We start from the raw sequence: 16901 nt of genomic DNA, 5'->3' as shown, positions 1-16901 counted from the left end.
CACGACACCGGAGGCGTTCAGTCGCTACTTTCGGTTTTTTGTCGTATTGAAGTGTTTCGCCACAAACATTCCTTCATTGTTCGCCGTATTATCCATCACGAGGTAACCCACAACCATTGAACAGCACTTCCAGCCTTCTTCGACTATCCAGTCGGAACTTGGCATCGCCACCGAGGACAATGTTTGCCAACATGATTGCTGCGGTCGTTGTTGTGTTGTTCAGCGTGCTGGCAGCAGCACAAGATACTGGGTTTACACAGTCATACTGTTCAACGCAAAATACAGGAACAGGTGATGCCTGTGAGTATGCATTGCTATCCTGGAAGAATCTTGCTGACTGAATCATGTCAGTCTTTTGGACATGGCAAACCAATGGCAAATGTTCAGACTACTGCAACGCCGCGGGCACGTACGCTTTCGCTGTCATCCAAGAGAACGATTGCTGGTGCTCGAATTACATCCCTTCGAGCACAACTGATATCTCCCGCTGCCAGAAGGATTGCCCCGGCTATCCGACTGAGAAGTGTGGTGACGTTAATGCGGGCGTATACATCTACATCCAACTCGCTGGACGGCCTTCTGGTACCGCTGGAGGAGGAGGCTCGCGACCAACTTCCAGAGAAGTGAGTAGTGCGACTCCCGTGCCTTCTTCGACGGCCCCCCCGTCGTCATCATCTGCTGCAACTGTTAGTACTCCATGTTTCGTTTTCTTGCAAGCATTTGTGATTATGTTCACCTTCACTCCCTCCTTTATCTCGCTTTGATCTTTTTTGGATTTCTACTTTTGTGGCATGACTTCTCAACTGAAGTCATGTCTTCTGTTGTGGACCGCATTTGACATGTAGGCAGCCCCCTCCGGCTCCGCCAAGTACAAGTCGTGGTCGACCTTCCACACGCACTGCTGCGGGAGACTCGTCGACCGCGACTTCTGCAACACCTGTATTAAGCCCCGTTTCCTTAGTTGTGATGCGCGTGCAGCCAGCACTTACTAACACTGCTCTCAGTCCTCCTCACCCACCAGCACACCGTCTTCCACCTTTGAGACAGCAGTCACCTCCTCTGCCACCGCAATGTCTACGAGCGTCCAGGTCATTACCGAAAGTGGCGCTATCGTCACCCGAACTGTCATTTATCGACCCACAGAGGCTGCATCGCAGTCCGAGACCTCCAAAAGTAGCTCTAACAACACCGGTGCTATAGTCGGGGGCGTTGTAGGAGGCGTCGCTGCCATCGCGGCTATTGTGGGTGGTATCCTCTTTGTCCTATGGCGAAGGAAAAAGCAACAGCGTGCGGACCAGGAACAGCAAGCGGGCATCACTCGGAACACAAGCACAATGAGCAAGGCCGGACTGCTTGGAGGACGAAGTGTTGCGACCGATCCCCAGCGCCCACCGCCGATCGCTACAAATTTCAGCAATGCCGGCAGCCGGCACGAAACCGAATCGATCAGTCCAATTTCTGGATCGCAGCGCAGATACAGTCAGCCGATGATGATCGACTCCCGACTCAACCCAGAGACAGTGTTGATGTACCACCCCACGTTCGGAAATAGCAGCCGTGAGAGCTTAGGCAGCATTGACGACAGCCGCGATTACGGGCGGCAACTTAATGTAAGCAGCACCGCGGTGTCACTCCTATCTTAATACTGACTTTTACAGGTGAGAAATCCTGATGTGCGCTGAGTGATCGAACCATCGACACTGCAGTTGGTCCCGAATCCAAAATAATGTCGACTCTACGTTCATTTGCGGCATGTACATGACCATCCGTTCCAGCACTAGGCGTTGGGCGAACTACCTTGTTATCATCTTGGACATTTAATTTCGACACCACTATTCATTACTAATGGCGTCACCTTGTAAATAGAATACACTTGTCGCTTCGAAGCGTTATCACGTTGCTACGTACATACGAAGGACAGCCTCATCCGGCCACGAGATCCGGATTGGAATACACATAGCCGCTGCCGGAGCCGAGTCGCGGTGAGCCGGGCGGCATGAGCGAGACAGACGGACACTTCAATATTGGTGTCACGGTGGGAGAAGATCGCAGAGCTGAAAGGCCGCGCGGCCCCCTCCACAGAATCAATTAAATCATACACACCTGCTCTTTCCGACTAGCGATGTCGTTGTATATAAAGTGCTGGCGTTGTGGCGCTACCATGACGCTTACACCGGCCCCAAACTGCGCAGCTCACCTCTGCGAATCGCATACTACGCTCCAATAATTAGCAGTTCTTTCGAGGCTGCACAGTTGACAGTCTATCGTGCAGTAGCTTGCCAACTGCCAATAGCAGCTAGTTCATGATTGGTAAACAATTTTTGTATTCGCTGGACTAACTAAGTGACTCTCGGCTATCGGTTCCCGCCCCATGCAGATCATGCTGCCTTGCATGCTTGTGCTGAGCCGTGTGGTCAATTGATCGGTGGACTGCAGCATTAGCTGCCTGGGCATGAGGAAACAAAGAAAGAAAATGCAGAGCAGAGTAATCGCGCCAAGTTTCCGGTCCCATGCCCAGGCATTTCAGCCTATCGACCAAGTCCGTTACCATCCCACCCCAAATGGCTGATGCCGTGTGTGTATGAAATTGCTCTCAGGGGTCGCTATATGGCTTCCTCCTTGGGCCAGAAACTCAAAGGTGTTCTTGCTTGACTCTCTTACCCAGACGGCCACCTACAGGAGGCTCATGCTTCGTGCGTTTAGCCACCCTATCATGGATAGCCGCGAAATCGTCCTCCTCTTTGACATCAATATCATCGACCTGCATGTCCTGTGCCTTCTCGTCTGAGCTGACGCGAGCAGGCAGTAATGCTACCAGTTGGTCAATTCTGGCCTGTAGCTCTGGAATGCGCTCCTGTACGTCGGCGCGAATGGCTTCCCCGTCAGCCCTAAGCTGGTAACGAATCGGACCTTGGGCTCGGATCTTGTCATTGAACTCATCAAACAGCTTTTCGATATGTCCAAAATGCTTGTCCAGTATGTGCCGTATGTCCTTATCCAACCTTGACTGGAAGTGGTTGATAACTCGGTCGACAAAGTGGTCGCCTGGCTGGAGGAAAAGTTCGTTCAGCCTGTTCATCTGGAACTTCAGCTTGGGTGTGACGTATTGCTTCGACTGCTTTTTGGCATTTGGATTGATCGGCTTCAAAGCTGGCGCAGTATTGAACACTTCAATGTAGATGCTATCAGTCACTTCTGATATCAGACTGTTCTGTCTGTCGTAGTCCATGATTGCCCAATCGAAAGTTTTGGACTGAATCAAGTTAACCTCGTCCATGAGCGACTCAAGCTTCACCAGCATTTTGGTTCTCAGCGGCGCCCATTTCAGCTTTGCTTTCTCCACGGTGGGAACATTCGCCTCAGAGGCGTTCATCACACGGATGATCTTGTGGTAAAATTTATCGAAGGCGTATGCCAGGGAAGGTAACATATTCCGCATGCGTTCTTGATGCTCCTTGATCCATTTTTGAAAGGCAGGTGCCAGTATGACTGCCAGGTCCCTGTTCCAGTCTGCACCTTGCTCGAGCCCTCGAGCTTTAGATAAGCCCTTTGGCACCAGGCCTCGGTTCTTGAGGATGCGGTTGAATGCTGGAGCCTTGAGACCGGACCAGTCTAGAAGGAGATCCTGAACGTGCTCTTTGTAATTCAGTGACTCTAGAGTCAGCGTAGCAATCTTCGCCTGCGAAAAGATTTGGAACTTGGCCTTCACACCCGACAGTGTTTTCGTCATGAATGGCTTTCGTACCGCACTAAAGTCTTCGGAGATGCTCGTGAAACCTCCATCACGATCAGTCACAGTAACGGTGCGTTCAATCCTGTCCAGAAATGCGGGAAGGATGTTGTATATATGGTCTTCGTAATCCTTCAGGTTTTGCTCTGCAGGGAGAGTGTATAGAAATTGCCGAATGGCGGGAATACCTGTCATCTCCACTGGGAGAGATGGCTGGTCTTTGAAGTTGATCCGATCGGGCTTAATCCACTCCATATATTCCGACGCAGACGTGTGGAACACCTGTGGGAGTTCCTTGGTGGTACGGCCTTGCAATTTCGCGGCAAAGTCGTTGGTGATGCCCTTCACGCGGCTCGTAACCTTTGCTTGCAATGTTGCTCGGACCAAGTATGATATGTACTTTGATATCATGTCTTTCTTTATCAGACTTTCGAGATCATCTGCATTTTCAAGAAGAGACTCTTCCTTATCAGCAATTTCCTTGAATCGCTTGATCTCATCGTAGATGCCCCCTTTGTACTGGGATAGTTGGTTCTTATTGATGGCCTGCATGTCATTTAGAAAGGGATTTAAGAGTCTCAGAGCTCTATAGCACTCACGTCAATCTTTGTGGCCACGATCTTGACCTTTGATGCGCCGTGGTGTGCAACGGCTGCGCGTATCGAGTTGATAAGCTTGTCTTCAGTAGTGATTCGGATGGTATCCGTCAGGATTATCACGGCGTCTACGTTGTGACTGATCTCTTCGGCGTGGCGTGCTCGAGACAGATTCAAGTCGCCCCAACCTGGTGAAAAGTTAATGCGGAAAATCAGATAGATGTGTGGGACCATTCATACCAGGAAGATCAATGATCTCCAATCCGGCTGACAGAAGATCGTTATTGAAGTTGACTGTGATGTTGTCGACTAAAGGCCACAGACAATTGACATCCGGAATTTTGGTTAAGAATGGCTTGAGCTGCTCAACAAGTGCGTGCTGATTTTCAGCGCTCTTGACGACTACTCTCTGTCTATCCGCGCCTTCATTCTGTAAAGCTTCCTCGCACTTCAGCTTACAGATGCGAACGAATTCCTTGTTGAGGTATGCTTCTCTGCTCCAGTGCTCAAGGAACGCATTTTTGGAGCCGAATAAAGTGGTGAACACATCTAAAGCTGTGTCACTGAGGCGGACATCCATCTCGTCATCTTTGCCACTCCCATCCTTCTTGGCATCCTCGTCATCCGAATCATCGTCTGCGTGCATGCGCTGGTAGTACGAGCGTGCATGTTCTTCGAGGAGAGTCCTACACTTTTCGGCATCGAGGAATTTGATCTCCGCGAAGTACCGATTGCCACCACCTCCTCCTGAGCGATAGCCGACATATCGCGTTATGGAGCTTGTGCATGCAGCACCATCAGCTCCCGTAAGCGACAGACCATCACAGTCGAAAATGGCATTCGTGCCTAGGCTCTTGCCTGCGCCTTGCGCACCAAGAAGGGCTACTTTGACTGCAGGACTGCGTAGGACGTTGGCGAGTTTGTCGGCGTTACGAATAAGATGTTAAAGTTCTTTGTCATCATCCGGAGACCCCTTCAGAAGATCAACGACTGCCTGTGCAAACTCCTTGAGCAGCTCATCGATCCGGGCCTGTTCGACCTGGTACCAAGGATGATCAGGCCTTCTCTCGACGCTAGGATCGTATCTCGAGAGATTCTTCTGTGTTTTCAGGTACGCAGGAAATTCTTCAATGCTGAGAACATCTGCAACCATGTCGTTGGTCGCCATGAGATGACTGCTCGAAGTTAGCTCCATGAGTGTTTTGAGCATGGTATGGTCTTGATCGTACTTATGTGCAATGCGGCTTTGACTGGTGCAGATAGCGGAATGCGGTGGTGTGAAACAGCCTTTGATGACTGGGAGTGTGATGGCAGAGTCGAGAGTGGATGAGGGATGGAGGTTGGTAGGTAATGGTGTACATAGAACAGCCCCACCAGAGGTATCCGTCCTGCATCGAAGGTGAGAGAAGTCGAGTAGATCAAGTGAGAGAGACGTGAGCGTCTTATGTGGAGCTTAAGGTGATACTCGCGGTTCTAGTTCTTGTGTACTTGCAGGTAAATCTATTCGTCTTGGTATTCCGACGTAGAGATGTGGGGAGTTAAATGCCGTGTTACAAGATATCTAAGATATACTGGAACTACCTCTTCAAGATCGGACATCTAGCAATTATGTTTCCTTACGCATGCGCATTCGGTTAGAATGTAAGAATAAGGTCGCCGAGGTCGCTGTTGGAATCATTATATGCAGCCAGCAAATTCATAAGCATGTCCAAGTTGTGTTCTTCCTGAGAGGTTATAACAATATCAATTGGTTCGGCAACGCACATCCAACTTCTTTCGGAGCGCAGGATCGTGACAACGCATGTCCAAGCTCATGGCTCGGGAGATACGCAGTGTCGAGCTGAAAACATCTGCCACCAGGACTGATGATTGCTTCGTTCCTACTCAGCAGCAGGCCAAGTTTGGTTCAAAGCGCGGGATGGGAGGTGCGAGAATGCAGTTGAATTAGCGACGGGCAGCAAAAATATTACAACACCTACGTCAAAGGGATTATATACAAAGTCGATCTTGGGGCGTATCGAGACGTAGCTCAAATCGTGGTACTAATCGAGCACACAACCTCGCAACCTTTTGGGCCCTATGTGGGTACCCCACAAAACCGCTACATGAAAAATTGGAAGATTGTCTCATCGAGCCGGTGGAAAACTTTAGTGTGGGCTTTAGCATATGATTGCAGCTTATGTTGAAAGAGCTGGGCTTTCAGATGATCTTGCGTCGTCGTGCTCGATGCGACTGCGTGGCAAGCACCAAGTTTCATGCTCTAATCGCGACTTATCAGTAGTAGTTCCGGAGATCGAGGTCATGAAAGAACAGAGAAGATTATGGTAGCGATAGCGGAGCTTCGACCGCGACGCGTTCGCGACAGCACTATCCTGGCCTGGAAGCACTAGCCTTCTCCACCATTCCACTTAGTGGGAGCTCATCACGAACTACTCACGTACCACCCGCTGCCCCTGATATTGACCCACACACAATCTCGGAGTTTATTTGTTGTGTTTTCGTGAAACTCGACGCGAGCTGCGGCTGATCTGACGTTATGTAGCCGCAGCCCCTGGTGCCACAGTTCCGTCGTCACCAATGAGAAGTCATGGGACCACTGCCTTCATCGGGAGCTTCAACTCAACGTCTCTTGATGGATCCATCGAGCGTTAAGCTAGGCGATTCCGATGGGTTGTGGCTACCTGCAGTTGCCGTTTGGCCCGGGGCTGAAGGTCGGAAAGTCAAATCGAATTTCATTTCCATTGTGGGCGCCACTGGAAGGAGTATTGAAGACCTCAAAAAGCGCGGTCTGCTTCCACTGTTGCATTCCCTGCGTTCTCTCTACTTGCCTCATTGACCCGTCTGACAACAGTTGATCAATGTCCGGTTTGGAATACTGCACACTCGAACTGTTTATACGCTATGAGCTCGACTTACTCACCTGCTCCGAGTGAGTGCGGCTCGGTGGGAGTAGCTATCAGCAGCTGTACCTGCTCGAAACGCAGCGAACACGAAGTTGGCGAATGCTTGAAGATCAATGCTGTCAAGTATGGGCAGGTTGATTACATCGCACCTCTCACGCCACAGCCTTCACCTACTCGGCGGCGGCCCGAAGAAGCTATCCTAATGGACGACCTTCGGAGAGCACGTGAGGAGATGCGAGGCCTGCGCGAGGATTTACAGAAGATGAAAGACGAGCGAGATAAATGGAAGAACCGAAATTACGGAATGCCAATAGAATGCTATGAGGTCATCAAGCACTACGGTTTGGAGTCTGGTGAGTGGAGGATCCGATATTATCCTAGAAATGTCACTAACAACGAAGATCTGAGCCTTACAACACTACAACATCTGGACGCCCCTGCAGCAGTGAAACGCCTTGAAGCGCATGAGCAACATATGGAGCATCTTTTTTCCAAAAACTCGTGCGACCTTGCTGCAACTGTGCAGACGATTGTTCTTGAGATACAGTTCGTCAAGACAAACATGGGTGGTGATACATTGCGCTGGAGACTGTACTCGGCGCTGAAACTCATGTTGCACATCTCTAAAGGTCTACAGAAGTCTCTCCGACAGCAGTCTGAAGATGATAGCATCGATCTGGTACCCTCAAAGTTGGTATTCGACGACTATCTCAAATCGACTCTGAAGTCCGCAGACGTACAACTACTATCTACACTGAACGAGATTCGAGAGCGAAGTATGGATGACTATTACTTAGCATTTCGCGAGCGCTTTGCTCCCGAGTACGACCTCATTCACAACGGCTGTGCTTTGGAGTTTTATGAGAAGACGAAGGCGCTGATGGTTCATATGTATTCTCTGCGTAGAACGCAAACCATTCCTCAAGCAAGGGAGTGCGAGGTGGTTTCAAGAGGCAATGAAGAAGAAGAAAAGGAAGAGGTCGTTGCCATAACCTGGATTTAATGTGGTCACCGAGCAGAAACGGTGGTCTGGCGGTTTTCTGAACACCAACGGTTATGATTAATAGTAATGGAATGCTAGTTGGGAGACGGACAAGTCGAACGCTCTGGTAACACAAGTCAGCGAACAAAGAAACACAATGCGTGATGTTGTTGTTCGAAATGGGCAGAGTGGCGTTGAACTCCGCAAGCCAACTCCGCAGGGGGTGCGGAACACCGCACTCAACTTCTGGATCAGATAAAAGACATGACGCGTCGCCAATACGCAATGTCCACGCATAAACCTTTGTCCATTAGGCAACTACGATTCTCACGCCTATATATTGTTCCTGGCAACCTTGGAGGCCATCAAAGGCCAAATCGCACGATCTCGCGCACAAACAATGACGAGCAATCCTATAGGTATGGTACATGTTCATGTTAAAGGTTTACATCTGACCAGTCGCAGAAATCCCATCAGCTGTCGCAGATGCTTTTGACTCCTTCACTCTTGATAGCTCTCTGATAGCTTTGATCTTGACTCTCGACGGAAACACGCTTCATGCCCATCCGAGTATTCGCAGCAAGGGTCCAGAAAGCCCCTTCCAGAGTAATCTCAGCCTGCTGGATGATGTACTTGATTCCAAGACATCTCTCTACATTCTTCTTCGCCGCGGCAGCTCTATTTATGCAATTACATTTGTGCCGTACCGAGCACCTGAGGATGAACGCGAGAAGTACCTCCGCTACAGACATGACTTGGTGCAATTGTTAGGAGGGGAGCATTTTGAGATGAGCTTGATTTGCAAAGAAATCGGGGAGATAACAGATGCACGATCCTGGGTTGAAAGAGATGCACACAGGCAAGGAAACAGACCAGAGAAATGCACAGATGCGTGCGAAGATGCGCACGACCAAAGTTTCGATCCGAAGGATGCAGGCTACAAAAAGAACGAATGCCGCCTCTGCGACCGCAGAATGAAGAATAAGATTACAGATGAAGTTCTTGGAGCACTCGGGAAGCTTGAAAACGAGGGAGACTGTGTGCAGATTGTAAGTCTGCTTCTTCTTTAGGAAACGTACTTACATCTAATCATAATTCAGTCCCTGGACGCAGATCTGTCCCTCGCTCTTGACCTGCAGACTTCGTCTCTGCCGCCTGAACAAGTATCCTCACATCTCCCAACGGCGCATCCCACCTTCACGTTCTACCGTCATCCCAACAAACTTCTCTACTTCGTCTTTCATTCACCCGATTCCGCAACCGTACAGCAGCGCATGAAACATACAATGGCTATTCCCGGTCTAGTCAATGTTCATGCTGGAGATTGCGGCGTACACGTTGATCAGAAGATCGAGATTCACGAACCAGAAGATCTGGTGTTCGAACAAGGAGACGATAAAGTAGGAAAGTTCAGAAGCATGTACCTGAGAGGCGGATGGCAAGGTACTGAGAGTCAGTACGAGGGACTGGATAGGGATAAGAAGTTCTACGACGCAGTGAAGTGAAAGAGATGGCTCGTTTATGCTAATATAATAGGTGTGAACGAAAGAACTTTACGCGTCAGAGTACCATAATTTGTAGACATTGCGAGTAGAAAGGTTGCGAACCGTCAGTGTGGCATGACCTAACTATTTTAGGCTAGCACAGCCACCACAACACTGCACCCTTCGTTTGTGCCTTGTGATGTCAGCACCACAAACGGCATATCTTAGAATCTAAAACGAACAGCTAGGCAACTACAGTCTGTGCGCCTTGTACACCTAGCATGCAAAGACCTTTGTTGCCTTTCTGCCCCTGCACCCGCCTTCTACATCACCTTCGAAGGGTTCCTACATCTTCCCTTCATACTTTTCATCACGGTCAACGGCTTCCATCCTTTTCTCGCTCAACTCATTTACTACGCACATTGCCCCCCAGAAAAAACATGACGACCATCAGCCAGTACAAGCACTACACCTTCAGCACACCTGTCGAAGTACATCTGCCCAAAAGTCTTACGCAGGAAGAGTTCGAAAGTCTCTTGACATCACAGTCAAACCCTGAAGCGGCGTTTACATTTCCAGCTCTCGATAACTGGCTTTCGAATCTGCTGCATAATTTCAGCCTCCAGCAGAATGAAGCTCACCCATTTCACAAGCACCCTTACAAGCTACGGACGCTGGAGGTCCAGGCTGTAGACTGGTTCTGGCGAAATCTACCAGGCAAGCAAGATAAGTTGGGGTTCATGAAAATTCAGTCCAGAATTGAGACAGATCCCTACATACACGATGGAGAAGAGAAAGCGAGAATAGACTGGATTCCTGGAGCAGTTTTCCTAAGAGGAGGGAGTGTTGCGGTACTCGTGAGTGTTCTTCTCAGTCACTCCGCGAACGAAGAACAACATGTTAATCAAGTCAAATATAGATCATCGTACAGCCCGAAGACGCACAAGGAGACGATGATAAACATGTCATTCTCACAGTGCAGCCGCGCATAGCAGCAGGCTCGTTAGCGTTCACCGAGATACCGGCAGGTATGCTGGATGGTGGCTCGCTCAAAGGCGCAGCAGCCAACGAGATCGAAGAGGAGGCAAAACTCAAAGTCAGGGAAAGCGATCTTGTCAATCTGTCAGAGCTCGCGCTGGAAGGTGTACCTGTGACGCCCTGGACAAGCCAAGCGAATACAGCTGCCAATGGATCTGAGAAAGTTGAAAATTCGATGTACCCCAGCGTCGGTGCTTGTGACGAGTTTATACCAATCTTCCTTTGCCAAAAGCGGCTGACTCGACGCCACATGAACTGGCTACAAGGCAAGGCAACAGGCCTGCGCGACGAGGGCGAAAAGATCACGCTCAAACTTGTTCCACTGAACAAAGCCTGGAGGGAGGCTGGCCGTGATGCAAAGGCGCTCGCGGCGATTGCCTTGTACGAGAATCTCAAAAGAGAGGGACAGATACCTGAAGCGCCTCGCGAGGCTGAGGTTGAGCCGACAGATTTAGATTAGGCAATGCAAGGGTTGGAGGCAGTCAGACGATCCAGTCCCAGTACCGGTAGCATGAGGCGTTGCCAAGGCTCAAGGCACCTTCCAAGGCAGGCATCTTAATCTAAGACAACCTCCATTCGTCCTTCACAGTCTGAAATCTATCTCCATTTACTGCTCTCTTTCCTCCCTATGTTGTAGTATGTCAAATATTGACACGACTCACTCCGTCCTCCCTACAGGGGCCGGTGACTTCGATCGTCTGACAGCGGATTGTCAGAACCCTGAAGAAATTGTGCGTAAGATACTCTCATGGCCTTGTTCAAGTTGTTGTAACCTTGATGCACGAAAAATTGCATTCGGTCCAGCGCTGCCCGGTTACGATTGGGCCCAGATTGAGTATGTCGTTGCAACCAACACGCCGAGCACAAAGCTTTCAGTCAAACGTGAAAATCTACTAGACCGTGCAGATGGTGGATGCATGTACTGCAATCTACTCTGCAAAGCACTCAGCACAATCCGCCCTGCTTGGGAAACGGAGAAGTCGTTCGTCGAACTCTTCCTATCGCCCAATCTTCCGGTCATCGTTAGATGGAACAGTGGAGTTACTTCTGCTGGACAGAATACGTACGTGACAGCCGTTGGACCCCAACACGAACCCGAGAGATTCGGGTACGAAATAGAAGTCAAGTTTGTTGAGGGCACACGCGACTTCGAGGTACCTGTGGAGCTTGAAATCTACAGGCCGGGGGTTACGGAGTTGTCAAAAAACGAAAATGGTAGGTTCTTATTCTGTGCTTTATGGAGGAAAACCATTATTCTGATTGCTTCTTATAGGCTTATCTGACACGCTACTGAGCCCTCTCATAAACCATATAGGCACTGCTCCCGAAGAAGCGTGGCACGCAGAAAGTGACGTGAGCATTGACTTCATATCAAACCATATCACAACATGTCTTCAGAACCACAGTTGCGGAGACAACACAACCCCTCGGCTACCCGATCGTGTACTCTGGACTGACCCAGGAAGCAGTGGACAAGTGCGATTGATCGAGTCCAACGGGGCTCACGCACGTTATATCGCACTGAGCTATTGCTGGGGTCCGAAACAGCAGGACACGTTTCTCACAGATGCAAAAACCTTCGCGGATCGAAAGGCTGGCTTCAGGGCGTCTGATCTACCGCCCCTTTTTACTGATGTCCTCACATGTGCTCGCGCGCTAGGAATCGACTATATCTGGATCGATCGACTGTGCATCATACAAGGAGATGCTAGCGACTGGTCCGCCCAAGCGCCTAAGATGGGGCAATACTATGGCAATGCTACACTGAGCCTTGTCGCGGCATCTGCAGAATCAGAGATGGATAGCATCTTAGTAGAGAGAGATCCGAAATGGAGAAGCTATGGTCTCAACATCAAGCCCCAGTGGGCACCTGACCACTCACTTGGTCTTCGCTTTCGTCGAAGACCCTATCTGTTGGGTTGGGAAGCAGAAGGAGGGAAGTATGGCAAAGTCTCCAAAAGGGCGTGGATCTGGCAAGAGCGTTTGCTTGCTGCACGCACCGTATTCTTTACGCCATCTGCGCTGAAGTTTGAATGCCGCAATCATTCAGTCTGGGAAGGATACGGTGCATCTGTTACAAGCCCTTCTTGGACGGCTCGAGTGGAGAAGATGACCCATCTGGACTGGTTCACCCTAGTGCAAGAGTTCTCCCAGAGAGATATCACATACTCCCTCGACCGGTTGCCTGCCATCAACTCCGTAACAGAACGAATTGCCAACATCCATGGGTGGATTCCAATCTGGGGCCTGTGGAGAGACTTTCTCGACAAGAGTCTAGCCTGGACGGCACAAGATGTGCTCCGTTCAGGAGAAGATGCCGCAGATGAGACCCCCAAGCATCCCTGCAGTATGCACCCCAAATACACTGCTCCAAGCTGGAGTTGGGCTAGCATCGAAGGCCCAGTCACTTTCACCAATTGCTTGCCAAAGAGAGGGAGTTTGGGAGCAGATAAGATCAAATTAGATATCAGCGACGTAGACTCGGCGAGCGGCGTGTTAACCATCGAGGCCTATGCATTTACAACGACTATCAGTTGCTCTATCGGGAAATCTCGTTTTACTTGGGGCAACGCATATATCTACAAGTGTCCAAGATTCTGGCAACCTCGGCAAGGCTCAGAAGAAACGGCGTTCTTGAAGTCAGACGTGACAATCTCTGCTGATGTCCCTTTGCGGCCGATCCAACAGAATTCTGCATCAGTAAAAGATGCAGTGCTTGTCGAGCGAGTACCTTTTGGGCAAGAACCGCCGAAAGAATCCTGGACAGGTAGATGTCTAGCCGTCCTGGTAGGGCATACGCGACTGACGGCAAACATACTCTTACTTGGCAGTTCTTCGAGGGTGCCTGGTGCCTGGGAGCGAATTGGTCTTGCTGGTGGTCGGTCCTTGGGATCATTTGTAGGAACAACCAAGTCTTCGATCAGGATCGCTTGATCCTGCACGGCCCGGTATTTGTCCAGCTTCATTTATTCTCGAGCCATAATCGTGGTCAAAACATGACCATTTACTGAAACGTGATTGTGCCGTGAGCTCTTTGGGAAGCTACACAATGTATGCATTCATCTCCCAATCATCGATAAACATTATCTACAGTACAATAACGCCAGTTCCCGTGGTATCTTCGTGTCACCTATGCGCCGTATCCCACAGCGCTAAACAAGCAAAGACTCAAGCACGTAATGCAATCAGGAGGACGATACAGAGTCCTCAGCGGCTGGTGAGAGTGCTGCGGCTCCAGCAGCGTGCAACGATTTGATGGCGTTATCAACCTCGTCGCCAGCCATACGCTGCCACTTCTCCCTAGTCTCCTGGTCTGCCAAGGCAGTAGCACCAGCATCTCCAACCTTGTCGTATAGCAAGCGTGAAATGTCACGATTGATATCAGTATATTCCTCCTTGGTGACTTCTTTCTTTAAGTATAACGGCTTCAAGACTGCAGTAACCATGCGTTGTAGTTCAGCCTTCGTAGAATACGAGAGCGATGGGGCCCGCGAAGGTGAAGAGTCCTTCGACCGGGGCGGGCTGCTGAGGCCGGCAGCGTGGTGTGTCAGTGTCCGCCGCCCGATTCGTTCATCGTCGGCCGGCGAGTATGGAGAGTATGTGGGCGATCCCTGGTCCTGTTCAACAGGAGACTTTGGGCGTGTTAGGTTGAGAGGCGGTGGTGTAGTCATACCAGCACGAGGTTGCTGGTAGACCGGGGATAGGCCCGGGGACGAGTGCTGGGGTGAGCAAGCGCGCTCCACAATGATGCGCTTGGGCTGTGGGGCGGCGATCTCTTTGTCGCGTTCGGCAAAGCGGTCGACTTCGACCTCCTGTAATAACGATGCAAGAAAGCCAGGGGCATTCGATGATTCGCCGGCAGACGGCGACATGGCCGGGTCCGGGCCATCTTCATGGGGGATAGTCCGGCGACGAGCCGCCGAGGCGGACGATTCTCCCCTTCCATTGTCGATGTGTAGACGAGTTCGTGGACGCTTCAACTTGCGCTCAGGCTCTTGCTCAACAGGCTCAGCACCAGCAGGAGACGAATCGGCAGACTTCCGCTTGCGTCCTCGTCGACTGCTTGTAGTACTCTCAGGTGGCGCAGGTGCATCACTAATCTGCACGAGCTGACTCCGTGCTTTCTCGAACTGATTCCAGGCACTGATCTCTTCTTGTGATTCTGGGTTTCGAGGCGTCTTCGGTGGCTCGCGGTGAAGTGCTCGGTTGGTTGGTCGTGAGGAGCGGTTTGAGCCGCGGCGTCGCGAGTGAATGTTGTCGGCAGCAGCGCGGAATCGAGTTCCGGCACCCATCTGACGAGCGAGCTCAAAGCGTCGCTCCCATTCGTGTGCTTCGCGTCTGAGAACCTCGGACTGATTCTCAGACTGATCATCATCCTCGAAGGGAAAGTCAATGTCCCATTGTAGTCGGTTCCAGACGCTCTGCCACACCCCAACCCATTCGTCAGGAGCTCGATTGTGTCTGGGAACACGGCTGCGTCCGTTGATCCACGCAGCAGGACCTCGAGGGTTCGTACGCCGGCGAGTTGCAGCCTCAAGAAGCGCTGGGTTCTCCATGCATCCCTGACAGTACCAAGCGCCGCGAGTGGGCATGTCGTCGAGACCCGCACAGAAGACGTGACAGAGTTGTTCACAGCTGTGACAGAACATGAGCTGTGATGCGTCACCAAACTCATCACAGATCATGCATGCGTCGTAACTACCGTCATCCTCGAGCGCGTAGTCCTCGTCGACGATCATGGCGGGGTCAATATCGGCGATCTGCTGCTTATCCTTGACAGCATACTCAGATAGCTTAGGGCCTGGAGCACAGTTAGTTGTGTTTCATGATAGACGCAGGACGCTGCAACTGAATCGGTCGCGGACGGTTGGGTCGAGTTCGACTGACCATTTAGCCAGTAGCTAGGTGGCCGCTAGGCAGCCACCGAAGTTTGCGGCTCGCCAGTTCGTAAAATCGCAAAATGACATACCTCCTACTCGTGCGCTGAGCTCGACCATGTTGAAGCTGGCTCGACATATTGGACAGCTATTAGCTCTCTCGACCCAAGGTTTCAGACATTCGTTGTGTAAATTGTGGCCGCATGGAAGCAGGTGTGCAACCATTTCGTCCTCAGCTGGTTGTTCTGAAGCTGTCGTGGTGGTCGTATCAGGGTTACCGGGATTGGCATCAGCCCCATCCGGAAGCGAGTTGCTCGTTGATTGCAGCTCAGTGGCGGGTGGTCCGTCATCTGGGTGGACGAGATCGCCGAGGCAGACTATACAAGTCTCGGCCATTGTTTTGTAAATTAGAAGAAGCGAAAGAAAGGAAAGAGTGTCTGACGCGATTCATAAGTTGGAGATGGGGAAGGTCGAGAGACGGAGGGGCGGGCTTAAGTAGTTCGCCTAGCGCCTTCTTGGCCCATGCGCCTGACATGGGTTCTTTGGATGACCTTCCCACCCTGCATCAGCCACACACCGCAGGCAGTAGCGCAACCCTGCGAAACCCGTGATCTGGCATCGTGAGGCGGGTCGTTATTTAGGACGGGCGTACCTTCGTGTTGTATAGCGCTCTTAGCCTAAAGGGACTGTCCGCGGTGACGCAGCCCTTTGACCCGTATCAGGCGCCGAACTTGAGGCTTACCTTACCACGTGTCACGGCACTCTAAATGGATGAGGCGTATGACTTGCCAAAATCACCGGGTGAATGCTTGGAATGCAAACATGTTTCAGCTTCGTTCGTTGCTTTCGTGTTCCGACACCTCCCTGCCAACGCTGCGACCGTGCCGATTTATCGATTGTCTTGGACCTTGCGCTCGTTTGGTAGTTCGTACAATGACTCTTGTGATCGAGATGGTACCCAAATCTTGCGCATTTGCAAGTTGGTCTAACTGCCACGGCAGCAAGTCGTGCGGTTCGCAATATTCTCGCCGTATGAGCCATATCGGGGGATATCCTCGGCTCGCAAGACACCGTTTGCCGGCATCTTTCGGAAGAACTGGAGTCAACGTTTGCTCCTCAAATCAACATCAATCATCATGCAAAGGCTATTGCTCGAATTGCCACAACTTCACGCGGGCGCAGGAGAGGCAGTGTGGCCAGAAGCTCGAGGCGTCTCGATACGGTTCGAAGCAAGGCCGATGGCGAAAACCATTGGTAGTCTCGATACGCATTCGTCGCGCACTCGCGGGTC

General features: G+C 50.9%; 6 protein-coding genes across 6 annotated transcripts; 4 read left to right on the top strand and 2 right to left on the bottom strand.

The window, feature by feature from the left end:
• Positions 1-191: 191 nt before the first annotated feature.
• C7974DRAFT_377149 (uncharacterized protein) lies at positions 192-1682 on the top strand (the record flags this gene model as incomplete). The annotated part of the gene is made up of 4 exons (XM_046140334.1): positions 192-300; positions 352-686; positions 1005-1610; positions 1659-1682. The coding sequence occupies 4 exons, from the start codon at positions 192-194 to the stop codon at positions 1680-1682; spliced, it is 1074 nt and encodes a 357-aa protein (XP_045996444.1).
• A 950-nt stretch (positions 1683-2632) lies between these two features.
• Positions 2633-5494, bottom strand: C7974DRAFT_414159 (uncharacterized protein; the record flags this gene model as incomplete). Its single annotated transcript, XM_046143785.1, has 4 exons — positions 2633-4276; positions 4330-4514; positions 4567-5225; positions 5298-5494. 4 exons carry the CDS (start codon positions 5492-5494, stop codon positions 2633-2635), a joined length of 2685 nt encoding a protein of 894 aa, XP_045996443.1.
• A 3017-nt stretch (positions 5495-8511) lies between these two features.
• Positions 8512-9905, top strand: C7974DRAFT_361030 (actin monomer binding protein-like protein). Its single transcript, XM_046139702.1, has 3 exons — positions 8512-8630; positions 8677-9260; positions 9282-9905. Exons 1-3 carry the CDS (start codon positions 8612-8614, stop codon positions 9714-9716), a joined length of 1038 nt encoding a protein of 345 aa, XP_045996442.1. The 5' UTR covers positions 8512-8611; the 3' UTR covers positions 9717-9905.
• Positions 9906-10135: 230 nt separating this feature from the next.
• Positions 10136-11193, top strand: C7974DRAFT_414156 (uncharacterized protein; the record flags this gene model as incomplete). The annotated part of the gene is made up of 2 exons (XM_046143784.1): positions 10136-10552; positions 10615-11193. 2 exons carry the CDS (start codon positions 10136-10138, stop codon positions 11191-11193), a joined length of 996 nt encoding a protein of 331 aa, XP_045996441.1.
• A 1049-nt stretch (positions 11194-12242) lies between these two features.
• On the top strand, positions 12243-12947 carry C7974DRAFT_271844 (heterokaryon incompatibility protein-domain-containing protein; the record flags this gene model as incomplete). Its single annotated transcript, XM_046137548.1, has 1 exon — positions 12243-12947. A coding segment is annotated over one exon (705 nt), but the record flags the coding sequence as incomplete, so codon positions are not given.
• A 789-nt stretch (positions 12948-13736) lies between these two features.
• C7974DRAFT_204951 (uncharacterized protein) lies at positions 13737-16193 on the bottom strand. Its single transcript, XM_046136844.1, has 2 exons — positions 15703-16193; positions 13737-15534 (listed from the first exon to the last, which is right to left on the bottom strand). The coding sequence occupies exons 1-2, from the start codon at positions 16004-16006 to the stop codon at positions 13919-13921; spliced, it is 1920 nt and encodes a 639-aa protein (XP_045996439.1). The 5' UTR covers positions 16007-16193; the 3' UTR covers positions 13737-13918.
• Between the last annotated feature and the right edge of the window lie 708 nt (positions 16194-16901).

Source organism: Boeremia exigua (assembly GCF_020726555.1).
Source record: "Boeremia exigua strain MPI-SDFR-AT-0100 chromosome Unknown C7974scaffold_7, whole genome shotgun sequence".
In the NCBI taxonomy this organism is placed as follows: Eukaryota; Fungi; Ascomycota; class Dothideomycetes; order Pleosporales; family Didymellaceae; genus Boeremia; species Boeremia exigua.
The sequence above is the reverse complement of the archived record's forward strand: the minus strand, read 5'-3'. Positions and strand labels throughout refer to the sequence as shown.